Source organism: Drosophila gunungcola, assembly GCF_025200985.1.
Source record: "Drosophila gunungcola strain Sukarami chromosome 3L unlocalized genomic scaffold, Dgunungcola_SK_2 000005F, whole genome shotgun sequence".
NCBI classification, from domain to species: Eukaryota; Metazoa; Arthropoda; class Insecta; order Diptera; family Drosophilidae; genus Drosophila; species Drosophila gunungcola.
In genome coordinates this window covers 1,114,226-1,133,148 of record NW_026453180.1, presented here as the reverse complement: position 1 = coordinate 1,133,148, position 18,923 = coordinate 1,114,226, and the positions used below count along the sequence as shown (strand labels likewise).

The following is an 18,923-nucleotide window of genomic DNA, read 5'->3' as shown; positions in this document are numbered from 1 at the left end:
ATAAGTTCCTTTTCGTAGGTTGGCAGCTCTATAAATTTCTTTTTTTTAGGGCTGCGTTACTTGCGGATTTTCAAGATCCGCATCCGCGATTTATCTTATTTCTTTGTGTATGCGTTTTAAGCCTCTTTAAAATATTTTATTATTAATAACAGACCAGGAATTAACAATATATTTACAATACTTAACATTTATATTTAAACCAATAACAAACGTATATTGTTTCGTTCTCAATAATATTCGTTTACAGATTAAACACATTATAAATAAATTTCAGAAGCGGATATCCCGCAACCGTTTAATGAATCCGCATTACCAAAAGGTTTAGCTCTTAACTATTAAGATGATCTCTCGTTTCCCAGTTTTTGATCCTAACTTGAAAAAAAGTAATCCAGGCCATGATGCTACATGCTATGATTAAAAGCAAACTCCCACTTGACTTGGGCGACATCCTAATCTTTATAATGTAAAGATTGGCTAGTCACCTAAAAGAGGACAAGTTAAGTCCCATTTAATAGTTCAAATTCAAAAAATTCCGGCACCCTTTGAACATCTGATTTTGTCATGCTTTGCAGCCCTGGTTTTCATATCAGCCGTTTCTTGCTAGCCGCCTTCGCTGAACTTCTGACCTTTGGTCATTTTGGCTCGAAAGATTAGCCCGTACCATAGTAGTGTTTATCGGGGCTATCAACACTGGATATACCGCGCAAATCTAATAGATTTAAAAGTGTCCCAAAAGCTGCACCTGTGTGGATTGAACAAAGGAAAAACCGGTTGCCACGGGGACTCGGAAAACACATTGCATTGCGTGTGAAAAGAGCTGGATCAGCACAGGTGCCGATTGATTTTCACCACCGCCATCATCACATTGCCACGCCAACAGCAGCGGAAAACATGCAGGAGGCCTACGTGAACATCAACTCAATTCCCACCCACATCTTCACCTGGGGCCGGTGGATCGAGGAGACCATAACGGAGAAGGAGCTGGTCATTTGCATAACTGGTAATCCCGGACTACCTGGCTTTTACACAGAGTTTGCGGGCACCTTGCAGAAGGAACTGGGCGATCTTCCAGTTTGGGTGATAGGTAAGTGAACGTGTCCAAATCCCAACGATACCATTTACTAACATGGTATTCTACTTCGAGGACACGCTGGCCACGATGATCCCCCAGAGGCCAGTATCCGGGAGGTGCCCCAACTCAGCGGCAACGAGGAGCTCTTCAATCTGGATGGCCAAATCAGGCACAAAGTGGCCTTCATCGAGAAGTATGTGCCGAGTGATGTGAAGATCCACTTGATTGGCCACTCCATCGGCGCGTGGATGATCCTGCAGCTGCTGGAGAACGAGCGGATACGGGAACGCGTCCAAAAGTGCTACATGCTGTTCCCCACCGTCGAGCGGATGATGGAGTCGCCCAATGGCTGGGTCTTCACCAAGGTGGCCATGCCCCTGTACTCGGTGTTCGGCTACATCTTCTTCAGCTTCTTCAACTTTCTGCCCGTGTGGCTGCGCCTGATGCTGATCCAGATCTACTTCCTTATCTTCTCCATTCCACGGCAGTACCTTGGCACCGCGCTCAAGTACTCCAAGCCGTCCGTGGCGGAGAAGGTGGTGTTCCTGGCCGACGACGAGATGGCCAGGGTGCGCGGCATTCAGCGGGAGATTGTGGAGCAGAATTTGCACCTGCTGAAGTTCTACTACGGCACCACCGATGGCTGGGTGCCCGTCTCCTACTACGAGCAGCTCAAAAAGGATTACCCCAAGGTGGACGCCCAGCTGGACACCCAGAAGATTGCCCACGCCTTCGTCCTGCGCCATTCCAGGCCCATGGCGGCAGTCGTGAGGGACATGATCCAGCAGCACCGTCGGGGATGATCTCCCTAGCCCAGACCGTCAGCCCTGTCCAGTTCCTAGATCGACATCTGGGCAAGGTTTGAACGACCCCATAGCAATTCCAATCCACTGCCTTTGTGTGGCAATTAGTTTGTTTTTATTAGTATCTTTTTGCATCTCTCGAAAGAAACTTTAAATATAGTCAAAAGTGATTTAAGCAGTGTGTTACTTTTCCGGAGTTCCTGATCTGCTGCGAGATCCGGACTTTGACCGGCTGCCAGAGCGGGAACGGGACCTGGATCCCGACTGGGAGCGCGATCTTGAGCGGGAGCCGGACTTGGAGCGGGATCTAGAGCGAGAGCCCGACTTGGAGCGGGATCGGGATCTGGAACGGGAACCCGACTTGGAGCGGGATCTTGAGCGGGAGCCCGACTTGGAGCGAGCACGGGAGCCAGATCTATCCGATTCCCCGCCAGATTCGATGCGGTTCTTGGCCCGCTTGCGCTTGGTGGCGCCATCGCTGTCACTGCCAGATCCGGAGCCACTCCGGCTCCTGCTGCGCTTGCGGCTGGCATCCCGATCACTGCCGCTTCCAGAGCCACTGCCACTCCGGCTGCCACTGCGATTGCGGCTTCTACTCCTGCTCCTGCTCTTGCTGCGCTTGCCATCCGACTCCGATTCGCTAGTGGAGATCGTCTCCTTGGACAGCACCTTAAGGCGCTGCTTGGCCGTCAGTTTCTCCTTAGGTTCCTTGACCGGCTTGGGCTTCTTGCCCTTCTTCTTGCCCGACTTGCCACTGGCCTGCGGCTCCTCCTCGCTGTCGCTCTCGTACTTCTCCGTCTTGCGCTTGCGTCCGCTGCCCTTCTTGCGCTCCGCCTTGCTCTTCTTCTTGCTGGGACGTTCACCCTCGCGACGAGGTCCTTCGTTGTCGCTATCGGTGCCGGATATGTAGTCATCCTTGCGCGCCCGACCGCCTCCCTTCTTGCGCTCCTTTTCCGGCGCCGAATCGGCTATCATGAGCATGTTCTTGGTCTTCTCCACGTACTCCTGCCGCTTGGCCAGTAACTGGTCCCTGGATGTCTTGGCCTCCTCCTCGCGCCGCTTGCGCTGCTCGGCCACCTTCACCTTGAAGGCTTCGCGCTCCTCCTCCTGCTTGCGGCGCAGCGAGCGCTCCTCCTCGTCAATGCGCCGGGCACGGCCCACATGGTACTGCGCCTGGGAGAGCAGATCCTGGCAGGTGTTCGCCTCAATGCCGGCCACCTCGATGTTGAATCGGTTCTTGTCGCCGTGCACGGACAGGTATTGGAAATATCTGTGGAAAATTGAAGAAAGTATTTTATTAAAAATTAACAGTAAATGGTAAGTATCCTATTTTTTTCAACATTTTTTTAAATTTTGTTTTGTAATTGTTTTTGTGTGTATTAATTTGCCAACGAATCCAACGAATTTCTTGTTCATTGGAACTATTTTGTAATCAATGAGAATAGTTATTTCCGCAATTAGGTGTACCATTTTGAAATCTAATCCAATCTTTAAATTACACAATTGAGGTGATTATTTTGCATTTATCTGCGTAAGTAATCTGTTCTGCGATTAGGTTAAGTACCTAATTTTTATCTGCACTTCAACTTGCGGGAAATCAGATAATACCAATTAAACTCAAATCTATCACTTTAAAAAAAAAAGTTCAAAAATTATGACATATTCCTATTACAACTTACTTTTGAGCCAGCTCTAGTTCGTGGACCGCCTGCAGCACAATCTCAAGCGTGGACTTTTCATCCTTGAGTATGGCCATGGCCAGCCGTGAGAGCACCACAGCTATGTTGAAGAGTAGGACAGTGTCCTGGGGGGCAACTCGACGGGCCTTAAGGAGCACCGCCTTGGCCTCGACCAGCTTGTTGGCCCGTAGATACGCTCTGGCCAAATATTGCATCACCTCGACGTTGTTGTGCTTGTAGAACTTCTTCATACAGTTCTCGTACATCTGGATGGCGCTGATGTACTGCTTCTGTTCAACGTACACGTGCGCGATGTTCAGCCACACGTCGCAAAAGTCGGCGGTGGCCTCGCGCACCTGAGCGAAAATATCCCGCGCCTCGATCACACATCCTTTGTGGGCCAGTACGGCGCCAATGCCATTGGTGGCCCAAATGTTTCGAGGATCGTTTCGGAGAACCTGCAAAAGCAGCAAACAAATATTGAGAGTATAGAATAGGAGGAGGATTATCTGGACCCACCTGTTTAAATATGGCCAAAGCCTTCTCCTGGTGCTTCCTCTCCTTCTCCTTATCTCTACTCGGCTGATGCAGTGTCTGCAGGGAAAAGTTTCCCAGAGCAATCAGTGAGTAGGCATCCGTCGACGTAGCCGGATTTTTGAGGATCGTTTCGAAGTTCTTCTGACCCAAAGCGAACTGCATCTTGGCCAAATGGAGATTTCCCAGCAGAGATCTCGCGTCCGGATTGTCGTTGTTGATGTTCAGCGCATCCTTGAAGAAATCGGAAGCCACGAAAATCAGACCCTTGTCCCTGGCCATGCAACCCAAACGCAGGTAGCAGTCAATGTAGTTGGGATGCTCCTTGAGGATCTCCTTGTACAGCTTGTCGGCCACATCGTAGCTACTCATTGCCTCGTTAAGGCGCGCCAGGTTGTACTTCATGGTGACCTGAATGGACTCGTAGTACTTGACATCCTTGTCCATCTCAGAGGTGGCGTGCTTCAGCGCCGACTCTAGCGTATCCTTGGCCATCTTCAAGTTGCCCAAGCGATAATGCAACGAGGCCACATTGTTCTGAATCTCGGCAGGAATCTCATATTTGGCCTTGTCCCGAAGAATACTTGAGGCCGTGCCGTAAGCGTTCAGCGAGGCCTGCAGATCGTTCTGCTCCAGGATCTGGGCCAGTTCGATCCAGGCCTCAATGTCCTCGGGAAACTGTTCGGTGACCTTTTTCAGGTGAGTCTTGGCCATGTCCCGCTTGGTTTGCGAGTTGGAGTGCGCATACAGCGAGCCGAGGATCTTCATGGTCTCGTAGTTGCCCGGCTGGATCTTCAGAACCTTTTCAAAGCACTGTGCGGCCTGCAAAAATAACAGAGTTAGTAATTCATAGATTGATCAACACTTCCAACTAACATTCTCCGTATCCCCCCGATAGATGTACATCTGGCCTAGTCCGTAGTGGGGCAGCACAAAGTTGGCCGGCGCAATCTGGGTTGATTGATAGTAGTACTGGAAGGCCTGATCGTAGTCGCTCTGGGCGTGGAAGCTCCTGGCCAGTTGGTAACAGCTCTCGGCTCGCATCGCCTCGTTCTCGGTGTTGTGGAAAGCGTGCAGCGCCAGATGGTGAACCTTTTGATAGTCCTTCTTGAAGAAGAAGTGATTGGCCAGATGATTGAGCACCATGGGATTGGCATTGTCGATGGTGTACGCCTTGGAGAGCATCTGGACGCCCAGCTTGTTGGACTCCGGCTCCAGTTGATTGAGTTTAAGCACAGCCAGGCCTATCAACGCGCCCACACACTGCTGATCCAGCTGGAGGGCGCGCTCGAACGCGAGTTTGGCCTTCTCGGGATTACCCATCTTCAGGAAACAGTGGGCCATGCCAATTCGCACGTTTGCTGGGCAGTTTGGATTGGTGCGCAGGGCTTTCTTGTAGAAGGCCATCGCTCCGCGGTAATCCTTGCGATTAAAGGCGATGCACGCCTTGCCCAGCAGCGAGGGAATATTTGAGGGGGATTGATTCAGCACAAAATTGAACTGGGCATCCGCCTGGTCCATCTTGTCGCCTTCCAGCAGGCAAAAGTAGGCCCTGCCCAGCAGATGGCTTTGGTCGTACATGATGATCTTGTCGGCACTGGTGTACAAGTTGGTGGCCTTCATGAAGAGCTCGCGCTTCTTGTCCTTGGACTTCTCGCGGTACGCCTCCTGGACATAGTGGGCGGCCAGCATGTCCAGGGCGCGCATGAGGTCCTTGTCGGAGTCACGGTACTCCTTGGTGGCGTCATCGCTGCGCGACTCCTCCAGCAGCGTGACAAAGTCCTCCGTCTTCTTTTGCTTGTAGTAGGCGAGCTGATGGGAAAAAAACATGTGGAACACCTCTCAAATTTCAAGCAGCATCTGTACGTACCGCCACATTGACCCAAACATGCAGAGGAGCACGCTCCTGCTTGAGAATGCTCAGCACCTCCGGACAGTCGGGCAGTTGATCCGGGTCCACCTCGATCACCTAAATTGGAAAAAAAAAATGCAGAGGTAAAACCAAATTGTATTGGAGTCCCCAATATCAAAGCTTACCTCATCGGTGTCCTGCAAGGGAATTTCTATGCAGTTGGACATGATTGCGGCGCCCTGGAGCCAACAAACTGCGCGGAAAAAAAACGCTTTACTGTCCACGAAACGCTTGAAAATATTTAAAAATCAGCTAATTTGGCCAACAACTTTTTCCATTCCGGTACGCTTGCTAGAGATGGCAGAAGAATCGATTGCACCAGCGATACTTTACGTGCTATCGAGTGTCGATAGCCATATTTGGCTATGACAGTGATGTCAATTTCGCTTGTTTCAAGTCCTCGTTTTAAACATATTTGTTGTAAATCGAACTTGTACAATTATTTTCTATGAATTTTGTTAAAGCTTATTATCAGATTATTTTGTTGTTTTGTAACTGTTTTTTAATTGAAGAAGTTTCTTCGTACAAATAAACTAAGCCATTTTTCAATTAAATTATTCTAGCCATTTCCAGCTAAAGCCGATGGTCCAGTACTATTCAAACTCGAATGGTTGGCAACTCTAGCAGTCGTAGACAAATAAATTTTTATAGATAGAAAATGATGTTGTCAAAACCACCTGAAAGATAGTGAAATTCGGCTTAATTTTATATTTAAATCACGGTGCGGACAAGTGAGATGTGCTAGCGGATAAGATAAGATGCTGGCCCTGGGCAGAACGGCCTCCTTGGGCGCCTTTTTCACCTGCGCTCCCCCCGCCCCCAGCGTCCTTCGCTTTGCCACCTCGACGAAAACAAAAACAAATGGGCAAAGGCAAACAGATGTTTCTCTGCTGTTATGCAACCACGCTAAATTGGCGCAAAATTCAATGACGCTGATTAGAGCAGCGCCGGGAGCCGTGGGAATAGCAACACGTGAATTGAGTCGACAATCGCAGCAGACTGCTAGGCACTTTCACAGCTCGTCAGTGGGAAAATCAAGGTATTCGGCTAGCACCATAATGACATCCTACCACAAGGAGCTGCTCCTCAAGGACTACGATATAGTGGGCTTCGATCTGGACGGGACTCTGCTGCGCTACAATATACGCGAGATGTCTGCGCTGATCTATCAGGTCCTCAAGCAGTTCCTCGTAGAGCAAAAGGGCTACGGCCAGGATCTCCTGGATCAGCCGCTCAATGTGGACTTCCTGCAGAAGGGTTTGTTCCTTGACGGACCACGTGGCAATGTCCTAAAGCTGAGCAACGAGGCCCACATCCTGCGCGCCACCCACGGCACTCGTCTCCTAAACGACGCCGAAATCCAGGGTATCTATGGAGCCGAGCGACAGTGGGACATCACCACCGCCTTCTACAAGGATCCCCTTTCCACTTGGAATGGAGCAGCGTCCACGCAAATGCGATCCCTATTGGATTACTTCGATATGCCCAGTGCCTTGGTGTTTGCGCAGGCGGTGGATCAGGTGGATAGGGAAAAGAAGCCAACGGCAGGGGAGGAATACCAGGTGTGGCAGGATTTGCAGTCGGGACTGATGCACATCTTCAGCCGCGATCACTTTGGCAACGACATAAGCCTGTATTTCAAGGGCATGCGAGCGGATCCGGCCAGATTTGTGCTCCAAACGGACGCCAGCGTGATGAACTGGCTGGGCGATCTGCGAAAGTCGGGCAAAAAGCTGTTCCTTCTCACCGGCTCCAATGTGGACTTTGCCAATTTAACGGCCACACAAGCACTGGGCGAAGATTGGCGGAAGTACTTTGATTTCGTGGTGACCTACGCCAAGAAACCCGGTTTCTTTACCCTACAGCGACCTTTTATGCAGGTGGATGTGGAGAAACTGGAGGAGCTGCCGCAGGAGGCGCAGGAAATAAAGGCTGGCGAGGTCTACTCCCAGGGAAACTGGCACCAATTGCACGAGGCCATGGCTAAGATGCTCCAAAAGGAGCCATCCAAAGCCAAGGCACTGTATTTCGGTGACAACATAATCCAGGATGTTTATACACCGGTCAAACACCGCGACTTCGATGCGGTGGCCATAGCTGAGGAGCTGCTCCTCGAGGACGGTAAGTACCCGTATGCCGCCGAGTTGGATTCCCAGCTGTGGGGCTCCTACTTTGCCCTGGACTGCACACCCACTCTGTGGGCCAGTTTCATCAGCAGCTACGCACAGTTGTGTGTGCCCTCGGTGGAGCAAGTGGCGCAGACTTCGCCAGATAAGCGTATCATCTGCTCCAATCCGTATGGCTTCAGTCCGCGGCTGCCCAAGGAACTGGAGACGGTGCAGCTCAAGAGCTGCTGGCGGGGATGAGGCCAGCACCCCTGCTATCATGTTTCAGGAGACAATAAACGACCTGCGACCCCAAAGCGCAGTTAATCCGATAACGCTTCTTTCAGTCGAAACCTCTCCAAAATTCTTACGTACAAACAATTGTAGGTATTTAATTATAGCAATAAACAATGCGAACTTCTGAACTATTCAATTAGCATATACAGTGCATGCCATAGCTATAAGAATTCTCCAAAAAAATGGGATTTATAATGCCAATTGATTGGGATAAAACACAAATTAAATATCTATTTGGAATCCTTTTAACCATAATAACCTATAACCAAATTAAATATAGATATAATGTAATTAATTCATTATATAATGTTGGACATGATTCAAGTATTTACCAATTTCCTAATTATTTTTTTCAATCATTATCTTTCGGTTTATGATTTCGAGGTCTTATTCCAAAGTCCAAAACAATAACCCATATAAGTATTTGCAAACATAACTGATTTTTAAGTTCATTTTGTTGATTAAACAAATACTTTTTAAGTTGTTAAGAAAATAAATAGTTTAATTAAGGAATGGATTATACAATTTAATATACATTAGCCCAATTTAGTCTATATAACTATATACGTATTTTATATTGATGCCAGGCCTTAATTTAATTGCCTTATTTGAATAAATATTTAAGGATTTACACGTTGTAAGCCCCATGTAATCGGTTATTTTATTCACAGTGTACAAAATATTGCATCTGTACGTAGCAACAAAAACTAAAAGCAATTAAAATGGGTTGTGCATCATCATAACAAATGCTGTTTTATAAACAGCAAACAAGTGTGAAATTTCGCTTTGCTGGATAAATTGAATTTTCCGGGAACAAGACAGCAAATTGCGCCTTACTTTATCCACATAAGACGCTGGATAAAGTGTCGCAAATCAATTCCAATTTAAAATTCAATTACAATACAGGTCTTTCCAAATTTGTTTTAATTGAAATTAAGTTGACTTTGTGACTGAGTTTGTGACAAGGGTTCTGCCCCTAAGTACATACTTGGGAATACTACTTGTTTACACTTAAGTGAGAAACAGGAAAGGCAATAAATATATTGAATAACTATTATTGGCGATTAGTTGAGGCGCTCCACGGCCAGGGCGATTCCCATGCCGCCACCGATGCAAAGAGAGGCAATTCCTCGTTTTCCGCCAGTGCGTTCCAGGGCGTAGAGCAGCGTGACTAGGACACGGGCACCTGAAGCTCCAATCGGATGACCCAGGGCAATGGCACCGCCATTCACATTCACTTTGCTGGCATCCAGCTTTAAGTCCTGTAACACAGCCAAGGATTGGGCGGCGAAGGCTTCATTAAGCTCGTACAGATCCACTTCCTCGCGTTTCCACCCGATTTTTGTTAGCTAACAGAGTAGGGATAGTTAGTACGCCACATGTGCCGATAAAATTGTTCATTATTACCAAAGCTTCCACTGCTGTGACTGGTCCCAGTCCCATCACCCTGGGTTCAATGCCACTCTGCGTCCAGCCCACAATCTTGGCCAGCGGCTTAACGCCCTTCTTGGCCACCTCCTCGCCAGACATGAGCAGCACAGCAGCTGCGGAATCGTTGACACCAGACGCATTGCCAGCGGTTATAGTGCCGCCCTAAATAAACAGGAGAAAGTGGGTTAGCATCTCAACAGCTTTTTGTTGGTCTAAGTTTCCAAAACCCACTTCTTTGAAGGCTGCCCTCAGCTTCTGAATGCCCTCAACGGTGCTGCCCGCCTTGATGTACTCGTCCTTGGAAAAAATCTGCGTGCCCTTGCGATCCTTGATCTCCACGGGCACAATCTCTTTGTCGAAATAGCCTTTTTTCTGCGCCTCTTCTGCTCGATTTTGTGACTGCACGGCATAGGCATCCTGGGCCTCGCGACTAATCTTGTACTGCTCGGCCAGATTCTCAGCGGTGATGCCCATGTGTATGTTTTCCATGGCATCGGTGAGACCATCCTGGAGCATGGAGTCCACCAGGGTGCCGGGACCCATTTTGACGCCCTGCCGCAGGTGCATGACGTGTGGAGCCAGGGACATGCTCTCCTGACCACCGGCCACCACAATCTGGGCATCTCCCGATCGGATTGCCTGGTAACCCAATGCCACAGTTCTGGAAAGGATTACAGCCGGCATAAATAAGTAGAATTCGGTGTAGATCTATGGCCAACCTACTTCAAACCGGAACCGCAGAGCATATTGATGTTGTAGGCCGGCACTTGAATGGGCAGACCAGCCTTGAGGGAAGCCTGTCGAGCGGGATTCTGACCCTGGCCGGCGGTGAGGGCCTAGCAAAGATTTACATAACAAAACAGATGGGTAAGATAGGCAAAAAACCCGAACAAATGGGAATGCTAATTGTGTTCCTACCTGGCCCAAAATCACCTCGTTGACCTGCTGGCCCTCCACATTCGCCCGGCGGAGCACCTCCTGGACCACCACGCTGCCCAGATCGGAGGCCTTTAGTTTAGAAAGCGTTCCATCAAAGCTACCTGTTGATTTCCATCAAGCAATCAGAAAGAGAAAGTTACCAAATTGAATTTGGATATCAAACTATTGCTTATCTTTGATATTTTGTTTACCTATGGGGGTACGGGCGGCGGACACGATGAACACGTCAGACATATTGCAAAGGCCGATCGACAGGTGGCGCAGTGTTTATTGCTTAGCTAATGGACAGCAAATAAAGTTTATTTTTCGAAATTGTTATTGGCTGCCTGTAGTGTGACCAGGCGAAGTCAGAGCTCTGATCCCAAACATGCGCGGCCCATCCACACCAAATAAAATAACGGTATTCCCACTAACAAATTTCTTAGAAAGTTTTTACAACAAATTTTAAAAGATAAAAAGAGTTTTAAGTTATGATTAATTTGAGAAATAAACCACCATAATATATACATACTCTTACTCTTTTTAAACAAATCTTATATATTTTTTTATGCACGCTATTATAAAAAGACAAATAAAGTCTGTCCACCTAGTGCCTTCTGCTCTCGAACTTTTGATTTTTAGTAACAGTAACATATTCTCAAAATTTTAGGCAAAGCTCTTAACAAATTAATTTTAATTCCAAAAAATTGAACATAATTGCATGTGAGGTGTGACCGTTTCCCTCAGAATTGTTATTCAGTAGTTAAGTATATTTCAACACGCCGGATGGTATATTTAAACAGTCCAGCCGCGGTCACACTGCAGTACACAGAAAATTTACATTTGTTGAGAAAATTAGGGAATTAAACGCACAAAAAGCGAAATAAAGAGGCCCAAAACGCAAGGAGCGATCATCAGTCGCCCCGAGGACCAAAAGGCACTGGAAAAGAGTGCGGAGAGACGAGGATAACAAGGACAAGGGCCGCAGAAAGCAACAGCCCTCCGCCGCCGCCGCCCAAAAAAGACCAAACGACTGAGGACTGCCAACCAGCCATAAAAAGAAGCACCAGCACCCCCACAATCGGCAATCACCAATCTCCAATCTCTGGGAACATTTGAAGCACCCAAAAAGGTCTAGGAATCGACATATAGAACACCATGCAGGCGATCAAGTGCGTCGTCGTGGGCGACGGAGCCGTGGGAAAAACATGCCTGCTGATCAGCTATACGACCAATGCCTTTCCCGGCGAGTATATACCCACCGTTTTCGACAACTACTCGGCCAATGTGATGGTCGATGCCAAGCCGATCAATTTGGGCCTCTGGGATACGGCCGGGCAGGAGGATTACGACCGGCTGAGGCCTCTGTCCTATCCGCAGACTGATGTCTTCCTGATCTGCTTCTCGCTGGTCAATCCGGCCTCGTTCGAGAACGTGCGGGCCAAGTGGTATCCGGAGGTGCGCCACCACTGCCCCAGCACGCCCATCATCCTGGTGGGCACCAAGCTGGACTTGCGCGACGACAAGAACACGATCGAGAAGCTGAGGGACAAGAAGCTGGCGCCCATCACCTATCCGCAGGGACTGGCCATGGCCAAGGAGATCGGGGCCGTCAAGTATCTGGAGTGCTCGGCGTTGACGCAGAAGGGTCTAAAGACCGTCTTCGACGAGGCCATCCGGTCGGTTCTGTGCCCAGTGCTGCAGCCCAAGTCCAAGCGCAAGTGCGCCCTGCTCTAAAAGAGATAGAGGAGAGAATGAGATATCCCACACAATGGATTCTATTTAAACGTAATATTATTAACGATAAACCATTATGTAACCTAAGCGTTGGCCAGGCATTTGGCTGATCCGTAGTTTCTTTGTTACACTTTGCCACTAATTTCTTCAGCTACAAAAAAGTGGGGGTGCATTGAATCCCCCATTCAAACTCTTGCTTTCTTCGTTTCCGAGTTCGTTTCGTGTGTGTTCTGTAATTCATAATCCAATTCTGTTTACCCGTGCATTAATTTCAACTAAAAGTTAAAAGCGAGATGTTTCTAGATAAAATGGAAAACCCGATGGGCGATCTGTAACTGTAAACTCTAACTGTATTTTGTATTATTTAGTAACTTTTGTAATTAAAATTAATGTTGTAAAACTGAGGTAAAACCAAAAAAAAAAAAACAAAACAAAAACTGAAAAAAATGTGAGAGAGGTCGAGAATAGCCGCATAAAGAGCATAAAAGCATAGATGTCGCCTGTTGATCGTAGGTCCTTTAAACGGGATCAGGATATTGAGTCAGTAAAGTAAACGTTCCATTGCAATTACACTAACATTATTACATACATACTTGTATTTAGGTGTTGTTGGATATCGAAGGGACGACGCGAGCAGGTAACAACTTTTTAAACTTTTGCTAGATCCAGGAACTATCAATTTATATATATATATATACATATATATATACATACATGTATGTATAAGATGAAAAGTCCTTCGTATACTATGTACTGAAATTAAAGGCATCAAACTGAGCAACTTTGAATACTTTGTATTTTAAAGCAACAGATATTCAACAAAACCAGCAACAGCAAAAACAAGAACGAAAACCAAGATAATTATATAAATGTGTCTATTTCAATGGAAATCAATAAAGCATTATTAAAAAGAATTACTAATTTTGGTCTACAAATTTAATTGTTTTTAATATCTAAACTTCAATAGTTCAGTGGAATTTTTATAATCCTAAATATATATTCAATCCACTAGAATAGATTATAAATGGAAAAGAACATAAAACTAGTTTTGGTTGAAAACATTCTTAAAGAGCGGATTTATCTCTTCTACTTCAAGATCTGAACAGCACATAAACAATCGTACACACACAAACCCACTCAATTCATGGGGGTATGGAGTCTGGAAATCGTTTATCAAACCCCATATGGTCAACGGCTTGCATCACCAGCGAGTGCTCACTGTACAAAGGCAGAGACAGACTTATCAGCGCCCAAATACCAATTATTTGCTTATCTCGGCGAAAGTCGAAACCCAAAAATAATCTTAATCAGCTGAAACAAAGTAAAAGATTTTCTTGTCCCCGAGTTCTGGTTTTACACAAGCAAAAATAAAAGAAAACACCCATTTCGTTTAAAGACATTTTAATGTTGGTATTCATTTTTACCCCTTTTCAACATTGGTAGCAATTTGACATTAACTATGCAGACATAATTGGAAATATCTTAAATTTGTCAAATTTAAATTTGTAGTCATAAGTTTTCAGTTCACTGCTTCCATACCTTTAAAAATGTTTGTGAGTTATTAAAGCAAAACATTAAAAAAAAAGTATATTCTATTAGCAAACGTAATGCTTTTTATTCGATCATTTGTTAGTATGTTAGAACGTAGATAAAATCAATTCAATTTCTTAAAATTAATAAACATTTTACAAATTTAATGGAAAAAGATTGTCACTGTAAGAATTAAGAAGCACAGTTTCGATTGCCAACTGACAAGGCCTTGCATTTTTTCTAAGTGTATACTCTCTTTAAGTTTCCCCGTTTGTGTGTGCGTTTGCTGGAATGTTCTCGCAGCTGGAAATAAATCGGGCTACAGCGAAAATCATTTATGTTTATATGTTACACAGGCAAATGCGGCGTATCTGTGGTTCGGGGCAAAGAGGAGGGGTCAAGTGGTCGCATGTGTGTGCGGATGGGGCGTTCGTTGAAGTGACGTGGCCATTGATGCTCCAAAAGCTGACGTGGACGCCTTTCAATTAAACAAATCACCTCAAATCAATTAGTCGTGGTGCCATAGTTTATGGCCCCTTCATTCGAGTCGCTTTATAATGAACTTTCAATGGTCTTAAGATCTAGGCAGGTTTTACAAGTTATTTGGCATGCGAAATGGGAGATTCGTTAAAGATTCATTCTTAATCTCTGGGATGCTGGGTATTTGGTCCTTTGCACTTAGACTCTAGAACTCATCGTGGCGTGCTAGGGCCTCGCCGAAATCGGTGGCTTGAGAGCCAACGAAAACATCGTACTTGTCCAATATCTCTGCCTTGGTCAACTGATCATCGTGGTCCACATCGGCCTCGAACAGCAGGTGCTTGGCCTCGCTCTCCGAGTGATCGAAGTCGTGGGGCGCAATCCACTGCTTCACTTCCTCCTCGTTCAAGTAGCCATCCTTGTCCAGGTCGCGATGATTTGAGAACGCCTCCCTTTCGTTGGCCACCCATTCGGGCTCCTCGTCTCCGGGCTCCGCCGCGCGGTACATGTCACCAATGTACTCGTCCACCGAGATCTTGCCATCCTTGTCCTTGTCCAGATCGTTGATGGTCTCGGTCAGCACTACATATTTCATTTTGGGATGATCCTCGGGATGCAGGAAGGCGGTGAACTCTTCCCGGGTCAGCTTGTCATCCAAATCCAGATCGGCTGCCGCCCAGCGGTTACGATCACGCTTCAGCAGACTCTTGTAGCTGATTCCTGAGAAAATAATAGAACTGATTTTGATAAATTTTTAAATGTAAACGTAAATTTAAAACAGGCATTACCAGATTTTGAATGACAAATTATGTATGCAATTTTAAAATAGTACTTATTAAAATAAAAGTATCTACCCACCATTTTCCTCCTTTTCCTTCTCCTCGTTGCTCAAGTCATCCATGAATCCGTAGACAGTCTTCCTGTAGGACTCCCAACTGATGGTTTCATTCTTCTCCGGATTGTGCTCTTTCCAGAGGCGGCCTACATCCTCGTCGATGTAGCGCCTCTGGGTGTAGGCAATCCAGTTCTTCAGCTCCGGCAAGGTGACGAATCCGTCCTTGTTCTCATCGATGCGGTCCACAATCAGACCCAATCTCCGCCTGCTCTCCTCCGGCGTCAGGTTGTCAAACTTCTTGGACTCATCGGGACCCAGGAAGGCTTCGTGGTCGAACTGGGCATTGTGCTCGCCCCCATCGAAGTGCTTGCCATGGAGCGAGTCGAGCTCGAGGGGATTGTAGGGCACCTCTTCCGGAATGCTGGAGCCACTGGCCGCACTTATCACCACCGCCGCAACAAGTAGCAGCATCTGAATTCCGGCCCTCGCCATAATCTATTTTAAGTGCGTCCGTTTCGTTCAAAAAGCAAATTGAGAGTGGTGACAGTTGTGGGAGCAGCAGCCAGTGTGACCGCATATGAAACAAAAAAATATACCGCGTTTTGAAATGATGTAGTGTAACCGTTTTTTGGTAGCGGCGCTGTGGTTTAAAAAAAACAAATTTCTTGGAAAAATTCAAATAGGTTAATCGGCTCCTTGCGTTGATTTCACTAGATTAGTCTCCTAAAATTAACCGTTTCACAACATTTAAAATTAATAATTTGTAACCTTTCCCTGCTGAAAAAAATTGATTTTCTAATAGTCTTAAATTTTCTTTATAACTTACTCATTTAAAACGAATATCAGTAAAAATAAATTATTTGATTAGATCTATGCCCAGGTCATATTTTCCCATTTGGACAACAGTTTACTGACAAATTTAGCAGATAAAAGAATTAACAGTTCAAACAAATAACGACGCAGCCATACTTCAATGATTTTTGATTGCATTTATTAAACGTCCTTTCTGTAAAGCTAGTTAAATATTGTACAAATAAATATGTGCACACTTCTGAGTTTAAGCGATAGGCTAACTACAATATATTACTTATCTCTATTTACATGCGTGTAAGTGCGGGGAAAAAAACCAGGAGCTATTTAGGTGCCTCGCTGCTCTCCTGACCGAGTGAACTAAAGTCCCCCGTGTTGCAGGAGATGCTGGGAATATCGAAATTCGAGAAGCCCCGGTAGTTGGCCACCTCGGGCTTTAAGGGAGATGGCAGCAGGACAGCTGTGCCGGGAACTTCACTGTCTATCAGGCTATCCGTGGTGCTGTCCAGTAGACTGGCCTCCGGCAGAACGGCAGGTGGCTGGGTAACTGAGCCCGCTTGCGCCAAGGGATCGAACTCGTCAAGGTTCAGTTTTGACTCATCCGCAGTGCTGTTCTCACCACTCTGGTCCGACAAATCAAAGTCGTAGTTTATGTTGGTCAGTCCTCCGTGAAACTCAGAGCCCAGCATGAGCACATCGGTGTTTCCCTCGGATGAGGGCTCCTGCTCCTCCAGCAGGGCCACGGCATCGAAGGCGGTGTAACTAAGAGTGGCGAGGCGAATAGGTTGTCGGCTGGCTGAAGATTCTGCTGCAGTGGCGACAGACGACCCATCGAACCCATACTGGTGTCCTTGAGTGATAATCCCGAATCCTCCGTAGCTACTGGGGGCTTCGCCAAGCCACTCACTGCAGACAGCGATTGGGAGGTCAATGTGCCACCGCCGCCACTCAGCATATTCGCCTGATAATGACCAGCTTCGCTCTCGTTCTGGAGGTGAGCTCTGGCCTGGCCGATCAGGAAAGCGGGTGTTTTGATGGGCAGCAGGTTGAGTGGCGCCTTGGCCAACACGGTGTCCACTCGTTCGGTCACCTCTCTTTGGAAATCAATAAGCTCCTTTTCGAAAGAAGCGATGCCGGAGCTTATCAACGCGTTTCTCTTCTGCAGCATCTCCATTCGCTTCATGTTCTCGGAAATCAAATGAAGACTTTCGCAGGCCAACAGGGCACTTTCCCAGGGCGAACTGTAGGGCTGCTGCCCGGACATGAGGGCGTCGAACTCCTCGCTACTGATGCCCAGACTCTCGCCATTCAGATTCTCGATGAAGGCAATGGCCGAGCAGAGATTGGTGAAGTAGTAGCCGCTCTCACCGCTCATCACGCGCTGCGCATTTGTGAAGCGCGTCACGAAATTGATGTTGCTGTGTAGGCGCACAGGATTGGCCTTCAGGACGACGAATATGAGGGCGGGCAGGAAGTCATCCGCACTGGCCGGTCCGCCAGTTGCCCGTTTCAGTAGCTCGAAGATGTGCCGGCAGCAGCGCCACGTGCACTGTAGCTTCTCCTGGGGCGAGTAGTACGAATCGATGCCCACCAGCTCGGATATGGCATTGTAAACCAGATCCCTGGCCTCCGAGTTGACCTCGTCGATGCTGCAGTCCAGATGCTTTGCCGTAATCCAGCTCAGCTGGCGTATGCGCTTCTGAACCTTCACATCGCTATCCTCATCCGTCGTGAAGTAGGGACTAAAGAGAAATCTGCAAGAGGAATAGTCCCCCGCCTTAAAGATAAACATTCTAGGGCAGTGATACTACTGCATGACTCACTTGTGGTTCTGCGTCATCACCACCTTCTCGAAGAAGTCAATGGCACTGTCGCGATCCTCGTTGGTGGCTATCTCAAAGCTGGGATCGTTGTGCACGATGTCTGAGACCTTGGTGTAGGCATTTTGCACTAAATCCGAAAGTTCATTGATATTTTTGCCACCATTTCCGTTCATATACTTTCGTATATCGGCGTCCAAACGTTGGATTTCCAGCTTAAGCTTGCGTTTGCCGTCGTCGGGAATGCGGAGTTGGCGCAGCTGCAGCAGGAACTGGCCCTCTGTGGGATCGGGCACATGACCACGCTGTTGGGTGACTACATAATAAATAAGTTATAAGTTTGGGAAGTCACAAGTGCTATGTAACACTACTTTTTTGGGCTCCAGCTTGAAGGGTTTTCTGCAAAACCGCGGTGAACTTCTTCTTTTGTAGGGTGCCGGATGAGTTATCCTGCTCCGGTTTCTTGACCTGGTGTCCATGACCATGTCCATGTTGTGGGGATTTCCGCTCATGGGATCCACCCGCGGTCTGTGAGGATGTGGAGGATCCGAGGCCCGTTTCGCCGGCCCTTTCTGTAAGATACCACTTCATAACTGAAGTCTCTGTTTGCGGATTGAGTATATTAAACCCCAAGAAGGGGACTTACGCTTCAATTTCCGTTGACACATCGAACAAAGTCCGTGGTTCTGGGGTGTCCCGTAGAATCCGCATCCCATGCGGCACTTCAGGTCCTGCTGGCCCAGGCGCAAGGAAGGTCCCGCCGCCCTCGACATCTCGGATTTTGGGTTGTACGAAAGCTTATCTTTTGTTTTTGTGTTTCAATTGTACATAATAATTGTATATGATTATTCCATGGCTGACAGTGCTGCCAGATCGTAGATTTGCTAGTGATGGCACATCGCAAAGTTTACCGGTATAGGTGAACTGGTTCACCGGTTCCCAGTACCCGCCCATAAAACG

At 47.2% G+C, this 18,923-nt stretch overlaps 7 protein-coding genes across 7 annotated transcripts; 3 read left to right on the top strand and 4 right to left on the bottom strand.

Moving 5' to 3' along the window:
• The first annotated feature begins 558 nt into the window (after positions 1-558).
• LOC128259011 (lipid droplet-associated hydrolase) lies at positions 559-2,050 on the top strand. The gene is made up of 2 exons (XM_052991079.1): positions 559-1,084; positions 1,145-2,050. The coding sequence occupies exons 1-2, from the start codon at positions 892-894 to the stop codon at positions 1,873-1,875; spliced, it is 924 nt and encodes a 307-aa protein (XP_052847039.1). The 5' UTR covers positions 559-891; the 3' UTR covers positions 1,876-2,050.
• Positions 1,968-6,320, bottom strand: LOC128259010 (RNA polymerase-associated protein CTR9 homolog). Its single transcript, XM_052991078.1, has 6 exons — positions 6,126-6,320; positions 5,959-6,057; positions 4,965-5,900; positions 4,074-4,910; positions 3,555-4,012; positions 1,968-3,145 (listed from the first exon to the last, which is right to left on the bottom strand). The coding sequence occupies exons 1-6, from the start codon at positions 6,165-6,167 to the stop codon at positions 2,059-2,061; spliced, it is 3,459 nt and encodes a 1,152-aa protein (XP_052847038.1). The 5' UTR covers positions 6,168-6,320; the 3' UTR covers positions 1,968-2,058.
• Positions 6,321-6,595: 275 nt separating this feature from the next.
• LOC128259210 (5'-nucleotidase domain-containing protein 1) lies at positions 6,596-9,109 on the top strand. Its single transcript, XM_052991458.1, has one exon. The coding sequence runs from the start codon at positions 6,759-6,761 to the stop codon at positions 8,364-8,366; it is 1,608 nt and encodes a 535-aa protein (XP_052847418.1). The 5' UTR covers positions 6,596-6,758; the 3' UTR covers positions 8,367-9,109.
• Positions 9,110-9,305: 196 nt separating this feature from the next.
• On the bottom strand, positions 9,306-11,127 carry LOC128259211 (acetyl-CoA acetyltransferase, cytosolic). Its single transcript, XM_052991459.1, has 6 exons — positions 10,964-11,127; positions 10,752-10,873; positions 10,557-10,669; positions 10,065-10,494; positions 9,810-9,995; positions 9,306-9,751 (listed from the first exon to the last, which is right to left on the bottom strand). Exons 1-6 carry the CDS (start codon positions 11,004-11,006, stop codon positions 9,467-9,469), a joined length of 1,179 nt encoding a protein of 392 aa, XP_052847419.1. The 5' UTR covers positions 11,007-11,127; the 3' UTR covers positions 9,306-9,466.
• Positions 11,128-11,540: 413 nt separating this feature from the next.
• Positions 11,541-12,925, top strand: LOC128258980 (ras-related protein Rac1). The gene has a single exon (XM_052991030.1). It carries the CDS (start codon positions 11,910-11,912, stop codon positions 12,486-12,488), a length of 579 nt encoding a protein of 192 aa, XP_052846990.1. The 5' UTR covers positions 11,541-11,909; the 3' UTR covers positions 12,489-12,925.
• A 1,601-nt stretch (positions 12,926-14,526) lies between these two features.
• LOC128258979 (calumenin-B) lies at positions 14,527-15,893 on the bottom strand. Its single transcript, XM_052991029.1, has 2 exons — positions 15,357-15,893; positions 14,527-15,218 (listed from the first exon to the last, which is right to left on the bottom strand). The coding sequence occupies exons 1-2, from the start codon at positions 15,823-15,825 to the stop codon at positions 14,704-14,706; spliced, it is 984 nt and encodes a 327-aa protein (XP_052846989.1). The 5' UTR covers positions 15,826-15,893; the 3' UTR covers positions 14,527-14,703.
• Positions 15,894-16,307: 414 nt separating this feature from the next.
• LOC128258978 (rab5 GDP/GTP exchange factor) lies at positions 16,308-18,860 on the bottom strand. Its single transcript, XM_052991028.1, is given in 5 exon segments — positions 16,308-16,909; positions 16,912-17,897; positions 17,967-18,279; positions 18,335-18,535; positions 18,610-18,860. Coding segments are annotated over 5 exon segments (2,070 nt in total). The 5' UTR covers positions 18,737-18,860; the 3' UTR covers positions 16,308-16,466.
• Between the last annotated feature and the right edge of the window lie 63 nt (positions 18,861-18,923).

Coding starts and splice junctions, on each gene's coding strand:
- LOC128259011 (XM_052991079.1), top strand. CDS start 892: ATGCAGGAGGCCTACGTGAACATCAACTCAATTCCCACCCACATCTTC. Junction 1,085..1,144: donor TCTTCCAGTTTGGGTGATAG/GTAAGTGAACGT, acceptor TTCTACTTCGAG/GACACGCTGGCCACGATGAT.
- LOC128259010 (XM_052991078.1), bottom strand. CDS start 6,167: ATGTCCAACTGCATAGAAATTCCCTTGCAGGACACCGATGAG. Junction 6,058..6,125: donor CCTTGCAGGACACCGATGAG/GTAAGCTTTGAT, acceptor TTTCCAATTTAG/GTGATCGAGGTGGACCCGGA. Junction 5,901..5,958: donor ATGTTTGGGTCAATGTGGCG/GTACGTACAGAT, acceptor TTTTCCCATCAG/CTCGCCTACTACAAGCAAAA.
- LOC128259210 (XM_052991458.1), top strand. CDS start 6,759: ATGCTGGCCCTGGGCAGAACGGCCTCCTTGGGCGCCTTTTTCACCTGC.
- LOC128259211 (XM_052991459.1), bottom strand. CDS start 11,006: ATGTCTGACGTGTTCATCGTGTCCGCCGCCCGTACCCCCATAG. Junction 10,670..10,751: donor ACGAGGTGATTTTGGGCCAG/GTAGGAACACAA, acceptor AATCTTTGCTAG/GCCCTCACCGCCGGCCAGGG. Junction 9,752..9,809: donor TCACAGCAGTGGAAGCTTTG/GTAATAATGAAC, acceptor CTACTCTGTTAG/CTAACAAAAATCGGGTGGAA.
- LOC128258980 (XM_052991030.1), top strand. CDS start 11,910: ATGCAGGCGATCAAGTGCGTCGTCGTGGGCGACGGAGCCGTGGGAAAA.
- LOC128258979 (XM_052991029.1), bottom strand. CDS start 15,825: ATGGCGAGGGCCGGAATTCAGATGCTGCTACTTGTTGCGGCGGTGGTG. Junction 15,219..15,356: donor GAAGGAAAAGGAGGAAAATG/GTGGGTAGATAC, acceptor TTATTTTCTCAG/GAATCAGCTACAAGAGTCTG.